General features: G+C 48.1%; 1 protein-coding gene and 1 long non-coding RNA gene across 3 annotated transcripts; one reads left to right on the forward strand and one right to left on the reverse strand.

The window, feature by feature from the left end:
- Positions 1-1,976: 1,976 nt before the first annotated feature.
- On the reverse strand, positions 1,977-5,301 carry SBDS (SBDS ribosome maturation factor). Its single transcript, XM_086627835.1, has 5 exons — positions 5,162-5,301; positions 4,698-4,827; positions 3,804-4,004; positions 2,972-3,136; positions 1,977-2,348 (listed from the first exon to the last, which is right to left on the reverse strand). The coding sequence occupies exons 1-5, from the start codon at positions 5,287-5,289 to the stop codon at positions 2,220-2,222; spliced, it is 753 nt and encodes a 250-aa protein (XP_086483961.1). The 5' UTR covers positions 5,290-5,301; the 3' UTR covers positions 1,977-2,219.
- Positions 5,302-5,502: 201 nt separating this feature from the next.
- Positions 5,503-7,373, forward strand: LOC147526695 (uncharacterized). 2 transcript variants are annotated; one of them, XR_015222900.1, is made up of 3 exons: positions 5,503-5,524; positions 6,557-6,699; positions 7,044-7,373. It is a non-coding gene; the product is annotated as an uncharacterized LOC147526695 (long non-coding RNA). The 2 variants fall into 2 exon arrangements; XR_015222899.1 differs by lacking the exon at positions 5,503-5,524 and adding an exon at positions 5,587-5,624.
- Positions 7,374-7,616: the final 243 nt, after the last annotated feature.

Below are 7,616 nucleotides of genomic sequence, written 5' to 3' on the forward strand. Positions count from 1 at the left end.
TCTTGCTCAACTACAAACAAGACAAGGAATGCAAACATGTACAAAATCGAGCCCCCTCTTACCAGAGAAAAATCGTAATGTTCAATTTGTGGAAAAAAACTTTGTAAGGAAATTGCCATCCTAGCACCAAGCTCGTAATCAGCTTAGAGTTTTTCTGTAACTCCAGATCTGTGCCCTGCAGCCATCCTACTGTGCGCGCGGTGTCGAGCATCGAAAACAAAGAAATTACAGGATTATGAAACCAATTACCGACACAATTTCATCTGCGGCTCCTACTCAGTGTCTCGTTTGCAGATTTGCGAACTGAATGTTAACGCTACTGGCCAGCGACAAGCTAAACACCAACATCATCATCCTCAGTGCCTCCTAAATGATGCATGAAGACATGGGCATTTGAAAGACAAGCAGCCGAGGGCTGGTACACACGAGGAATCCTGCCCGTCTGTCCATGCATGTCCACATCTCCACACTGAGGCTGCATCCACGTTGCAAACATGGTAATTATGCCACGAAACTTTCCCAGGCAGCGTTTGAACACTGTGGACGACTACCCTGGGGGCAAGAGAAAGCATTTTAAAATGCATCTCCAGTCAATCTCCATTTCACTGGTCCTCAGCAAAACTCACACTCTATAGTGGCAAGTCCTTCCAAAATTACTGAAGAAATTGAACCAAGCCTTGCACGAGCTCATGTCAATAGACCGCTGCAGAAATCAGCTTCCTTGAGGAAGCCTTTGCCTAAGGATCTCCTTCCCCAGGTCCTCCACACCTGACAGGTCGAACCTCTCCTCCTCCAGCTGACTTCAACTCTCCCTGCTGAAACTCTAGAAAATTCACAACACGTTCATGGTGCCAAGGCACAGGTCCTGTCGAGAGCACAAACCAGAGCTCTCTGTAATTGCCATGTAGCAGGTGGAGTCACACGCTTGAAAAGCAAGCAGCAAACAACCAACACAACACATGCTCATCCGGGGGAGATCTACTCACTGGCTGCCTGCAGCTCCCAAATTGCTGCGTACTATCCGCATGGAAACAGATATGGAATACTAAAGGCTCCTTAAATTCCTGCTGCTTTAGCTTTCAGTCACCCAAGCATATATGCTTTGCCTGCTGGTTTGTGTTTTTACTCTCTCCTTCCCCAGCTGACATCCTCTTTTCCCCTCTTCTTTGAAATACACAATTTCGACTTAAAAACATTTGTTTAACATGGCCGAAACAAGATTTAACAGAATTATTAAGAACCATACCCTGTGCCTCGGGAGCTGGCTGAAACTCTGCGCACGTATTAGAAAGCTGCACAAAGAGGCAGAGGACAAAGCACGGCTGCCAGAACTGTCCTCTGGCACACTAAAAAGAAAAGGGGCACAAACAAACAGTTGTCACTGGGGAATTACGGCCCAACAAAGGCCAGTCCAGCTCAGGGGCCAACACGCCACCGCTGCCTGTTTGAGATCCGTTTGATCACGTCACCAAGAGCAGCTCACAGGCACAGGCTTCTCCTTCAGCCTGCAAAAAGCATCGCCATGGCCAGACACCTCCTATGCTATTAACAAAAATAATCACTTTATTTCTTTCTGTATCTATAATACATAAATAGATGATAATTCATTTTTATCAATGTAGCTAAATATATTTTACGAATAAGTTATTTGGAGAATATTTTTTCTAAGTCAGCAAGTACTGTTATATCCAGTGAAGGAAATCTTTAAGAATGGTCCTCTAAAGTACTCTAATTATCAAGCGGCCAATTATGGACGTCTAAGTCAGTTTTCATGCTGCCAAGACATCGGTTTTTAGACACGCTTCACATCTGTTTAGAAGTGAAAATGCAGCTCTCTAGGTTTTTCTCCTCACACACAAACCCAACCCCCCAGCAACCTATTCAATCTTCCACTCAACACCAACAATTTAAAGGAAAAATGATTGGCACCAGATCAGCCAAACACTCCCCAGTGGCAACTTAACTCCCCAGAGTCTTAACTCAATCCTCATTAGCGCAACTCTGACACAAAATGTTCCTACCAGCAAAGACATTTGTAAACCAAGCAAGTGTAAAATGATAAAAAAAACCCCACACTGCACGGAAAAATCCCAAAGGATTAGTGTCAGAAAGTATTTGGCAGCAAGAGATTGGAAAAAAAGATGAAGGCCTAACAGAAGAGTGGCTAACGGCAGTCATTTCACAGGATGCTCGTTAGAACTGCTGCAGGAGGGTTTGCATTATTCAAGCTTTTCATCTCCTTCCTCCACGTCTTTCAGACTGAGCACTTCCAGTGTTCCTTTCCCTTTTGTCTCTCTCCGGATCAGCTCATCAATCTCTCTGAAGCAGCCTGGGTCAATAAGGCACACCTGAAATGTTACATGCTTCATCAGTCAAGCAATACTATTTGATTTTCACCAGCCCCTTTTCAAGGTCTAACACTAATTTCCATTTAAAAATATATTGTTAAGTCACTAAGGAGGATTTTGCAGAGTTGGTAAGTGATTTCTATCAAGTAATCTTTCCACAGAAGTTCTGCAGTTCCATTTACCCATGCTGGACATGTCTTTCGAGAGCTGGCATTGCTAGATTTGCATCTGTTACCAGAAAGACTCTTACTAATAACAAATTTTGCTCTACCACAGACTATTATTTAAAAAACTAGTTAACCACTATCAAAATATAGGCCTGACCCACCAAATAAATAAGAGTAACATTCCAAATATGCAGAGAAACTTACAAATGTTGTAGGATCATCACTGCTAAGAGAATTATACTGTGCTTCTCCTCAGCTTGAAGCAGCCATTTCTGTATAACAAAGGCTACTTTCAAGCTCACATCACTAGGATTGTGTGAAATTAAACCCTACAAACTACACCTCTGATGGACTTGCAGTTTATCTAAACAGCTTCCATATATTAATTCATCTTTGATAAAACATACAGGTGTAGTCAAATCAAGTTTGAAACCCAGGGACAGCTTTATCGCTTACAATTTCCAGCTGTTCATGGAAGTCTTCATTCTCAATAACTTTAATCAGTGGCTTGAGCTTCTCTTTCAGTTTCTTCCCCTCCTTTGCTGGAAGAATAAATCGCAGCCTCATGTGAGCACGTTCAATTTGCATGGTCTCCTTTAACTGTCTGATGACTTCCAGGGCCTGTAGAGACATTAAGAGGGAAGGGCATTTACACACCCGCTTAAAAACACCACACAGATCAAAACCTCAAACCCTTTGCATTAGCTTCTGACACATTTCTCAGCACTGATCACTGCCACTCTCCTGCAGGGAGTTTGCTATTACGCTGTTTTGATAGATTAACAAGAAAAGGCAGAGTTCTTGCTGTTCGTAATCACAGCTACTTAAAACACCCGTCTGAAACAATGTTCAATAGCAGTTATACTGCAAAACAACAGAAACCCATGTGGCTCAGATGCAAAGCCTGATTCACTCGCTCAAAATAAATGATAAAACTTTTATTTCTGTTCCAGGCATATCACTGCAGCTGCTGTAATTAGTTTGTTTCTTTCTCCCTTCCCTGAATTGTCAGCCAACAAGCTGCACGAGTTTTGGAAGCTGCCCGTATCCAGCATCCATCTAATCTAGGTGGTCCTGCTCAGGCAGGGGGATTGGACTAGATGATCCTTTGGGGTCCCTTCCAATCGCTGACATTCTGTGATTGTGTGACCCAACTGCCAGTCAGCTGCGCAATCGCTCCGCGAGCTTTGGAGCACAGGGCTTGGCTGCTCCCTCTGCGGCTGCTAACGGAGAAACGACGCCCGAAGAGAACACTTCTGAGCAGAAGCCGATTTTGTGAGAAACCAACCTGCTGCTTCGTGCTCTTGTGTGGCTTGACAGAGTAGTGAATGTCCTTCATGGCTCTTTCTATAAGGATTACTGTGTATGGCCTCTTTGTTTCAGGATTCACACATTTGTCAGCCACAATAGTCGCAATGTCTCTAAACATCTGCTCCAGCTGTGTGTGTCGTTCCTTGTCCGATACCTGGAGCTCCCCTTTAGACAAAATCTGTACAGCAAAAATAAAGAAATCAGTTAATAAACATCACAGATTTGACTAAAAGAGTGAAAACTCTAGTAACTTTGTTAAATTTAACAATTGCTTGAACAGTTTGATGTGAAGTGCTGAAAAAGAATAACCATATTAATAATATACATCATTATGACAGACAACAGTGGGAAGAGTTCAGACAAAAAACCCACCACACAAACACTAACCTACGAACAGAGAAGCACAGGTTTACTTGAATTCTCATCACTCACAACAAGTCCACAGTTCATATCCTACCAAGGAGGACCAAGAAATTAGATCTGTTCTTAACAATCAATTCAACTGTCCAAAGCAAGCAACCCTTCTCTTCCTTTTCCTGTATCCTTAGCGATATACTTTAGGCTAGAAACTCTTTGGTGCTGGCTAACCTTTCCTCTGTGTCCGTGGACATCAGTGCTAGAAGCTGCATGTTATACACAAACAGCTCATAAACACTCAGAACTGTTTTCAGCCAGATGTAAATATAAAACGTAAGACTGACACAGTTACCACTGCTTTCCACCCATTACTTGATGAATAAACAGCCGTTTCGCCTACAGCAGCACAAAAACCTTCTAGTAACAAACCGACCTACCACATCTGCGTCACCCTTATGTAAAACATTCAGAAAGCCTTCTCCAAGGTTTTACAAATAAAGCGTGTGAAACCCACCATCTTACAGATTTCTGTTTGGTCATCTGTCCCAAACGCTTGAATAAGATCTTCCTTCTTCGCCACCTGCCCTTTGGAAACGTTGACAAACACCGTGTGCGTCTGCAGGACCTCGTCGAGATCCTTCTCCCTGGGGATGAGGGCGGGTCAGACAACCGGCGGAGCCAGCACGGTAAGAAAGAGCCCGCGGATTCTGCGCGAGCAGGAACAAGTCCCGCTGCCCGGGCTGAACCAGCAGCGCCTGGAACCCGCAACCACCGAACCGCCACCGCGCGGGGAAGGGCAGGAGCGGACCCCCGCCCGGTCCGCACGGGCCCCACCGCCCGCCCGGCTCCAGGGCCGGGTGCCCTGCGAGCTCCCCGGCTCCGGGGCCGGCCCCACGCGGGCCGCCCCCTCCCCACAGCCGGGCCGCCCCCCGGGGCCCCCTGACGGGACGGGCCGCCCCCCCCCCGGCCCGCACTCACGCCCCGCCGCGCCAGCCCATGGCCTTGTTGCGGTAGCAGGCGATCTCGAAGCGCTTGCCGCCGCGCCGCGCCCGCACCACGGCCACGTTGGTGAGGCGGATCTGGTTGGTGGGGGTGAAGATGGACATGGCGGCGGCGCCGGCCGCTCCTGCGCTGCCTCCTCGCTGCGCCGGCGCCGGCCCCGCCCCGTGTCGCGCCGGGAAAAGCGTCCGGAGGGAAACGGGGGAGGCGGCGGCCGGAAGGGACCGGGGGTGGCGCGGGGGCGGCGGCGGTGAGGGCGGTGAGGGCCGGGACCGGAAGCGGAAGCAGGATTGGGACCGGAAGCGGAAGCGGTGCCGGGACCAGAACCGGGACCGGAGCGGGGTCGGTCCGTGCGAGGGCCGCGGTGATGACCGGGGGGGCAGTGACCGTGACGGCTCCCGGGGGTGCGGGCGGTCCGTGCGACAGACGGTGCAGGGGGCAGGTACGGGGTGGGGGCGCGTGCGGGGGAAGGGTTAGATGGAGCGGGCTCGGGGGCGCAGAGGGGCTGGTAGGGGGTGGGCACGGGGGCGGGGGGCCGGGGCCGCCCGCGGTGGGGGTGTGCGGGAGGCGAGGGGCTCAGGCTGCCTGGGGCGGGGCGGGTTTCCGGACCCCCCCGCGGGGGTTGCTGCTGCTGCGGGCCGGCAGCGCTGGGGCCGCTGGCACGAGGCAGCCGTAGGCTTTTTGATCCTTTGGGATCGGTGTTGGGGTCCGTGTTCAGTCCTTCACCACCAAACCCAAAAAGGTCACTGCAGGGGTAAGCACTTTCGCCTGAGCGCCTCAGAGTCTGTGTGTGGGAGTGAGTAGTTGCTGGGTGAAGGTCCCCCACTGGTGCGGTGGAAGGTGCTACTTCACTGTGGGTCATTGCGAATCCCAAATGTAGTTTAGTTCACCTCTTGGTTATAATCCTCAGTCTGGGTGGTCCCCTGGTTTGGGGTAATTAAATGCTCTTGTTGCTCTGGTGTTAGAGCAGATCTCAGCTGAACGCTCCTTGCTTTGTTGCCGAGAGAATGTGTCAGCCTGGGTTGCTCTGTTACTTCAAATAAATCACTCTGCTGGCACCTGGTGTTTTCAGGTTCATGTTTCCAGTGATGTTAGTGACAAGGTTGGACTGGTTTTAGGATGGGGGGGGATTAGGCCATTCAGAAAGATAAAATTTGCTTGTGCAGGTGGGTGAGTTCATTGTAGCATGGCCCAGTTCAGAGAAATGGTTACTCACATGTTTCTCTAGGTGTGAGGAGGTAAAATGCTTTGACTGTTGAATTCCCATGGTGCCGAGACTCTCATCACAGGATTTATATTTTAAATGCTTTTGGGAAAACGGAGTTAACGTCGCTTTGAAAAGGGATTGAATGAAACACAGCACTTTTTTCTTAGGGTGAAAAATCCAATGGGAATCCAGCTGCTTCTGAAAGAACAGAAGACAAGCTAGTAAATGGCTATGCCACCCTGCAAGCGAGAGAGATCTGTGTTGCTGAGGTAAAGGTTTTGTATGGGTCCCAGACTGGCACAGCAAAGGTGTAAGTTGCTTTTTTCAGATGCTTGAATTTGGTTTGAAATAGTGTTGACATTCAAGTATGTTGCTTGCCTTAGAAACACTGCGCTGCGTAAACATCTGAAAGTTCATCAGAATGCTCATTAGAAGTCACTGCCCAGCATGAAAGCAAGTGAAAGTTATGTAAAAGTAACAATGCTCGCTTTAAGTGGAGCGTGCAGTAGAGACACTGATTATGAAGCTTAAAATTTACACTGTACTTTTAATTTGCTAGCAGGTCTTGTAACTCTTTGCCATAGCAGGGCTTGTTTGACTATTGCACTAGTTGGGTTGAAGTAATTAATGCCTTTTTACGTTTCTTTTTTTCAGAGATTTGCCACAAGTCTGGCTGAAGCAGTTATTTCCCTTAATTTGCCTGTGGAAGTCATTAGCATGGGAGACTATGATCCAGATGATTGTTCAGCAAAGGAGGTAGGGACCTCATAGATTGAATAACAAATGCAAGCCTTTCCTGGGATTGTGAAGACTCTCTTCTTTCTTGTATTTCTCTCCTGCTATCCTGGAAATCCCCAAAGCTGTGTGTTGAAAATTGCTTCCCTTCTACGTAAGCAAGCATAGCCCAGCAACCCTCACCAGAAAATATGTAAATCTTGAAAATTACTAGGGAAGGATCATGTGGAATATTCTGATGCTGACAGTGATTTTAGAATCATAGAATCGTTAGGGCTGGAAGGGACCTTCAAAGGTCATCTAGTCCAACCCCCCTGCAAGGAACAGGGATATCTCCAACTAGATCAGGTTGCTCAGGGCCCCATCCAACCTGGCCTTGAACGTCTCCAGGGATGGAGCATCCACCACCTCTCTGGGCCACCTGTTCCAGTGTTCTACAACTCTTATGGTAAAAAATTTTTTCCTAATATCCAACCTGAATCTACCTCCCTC

Source organism: Tauraco erythrolophus, chromosome 28, assembly GCF_009769465.1.
Source record: "Tauraco erythrolophus isolate bTauEry1 chromosome 28, bTauEry1.pri, whole genome shotgun sequence".
In the NCBI taxonomy this organism is placed as follows: Eukaryota; Metazoa; Chordata; class Aves; order Musophagiformes; family Musophagidae; genus Tauraco; species Tauraco erythrolophus.

Bases quoted from the DNA above. Each gene is read 5' to 3' on its own strand.
- SBDS (XM_086627835.1), bottom strand. From the start codon at position 5,289: ATGTCCATCTTCACCCCCACCAACCAGATCCGCCTCACCAACGTGGCC. The intron at 4,828-5,161 runs GTGAGTGCGGGC...CCTCATCCCCAG, and splicing joins ATGGGCTGGCGCGGCGGGGC to GGAGAAGGATCTCGACGAGG. The intron at 4,005-4,697 runs GTGGGTTTCACA...TTTGCTGTACAG, and splicing joins AAACAGAAATCTGTAAGATG to ATTTTGTCTAAAGGGGAGCT.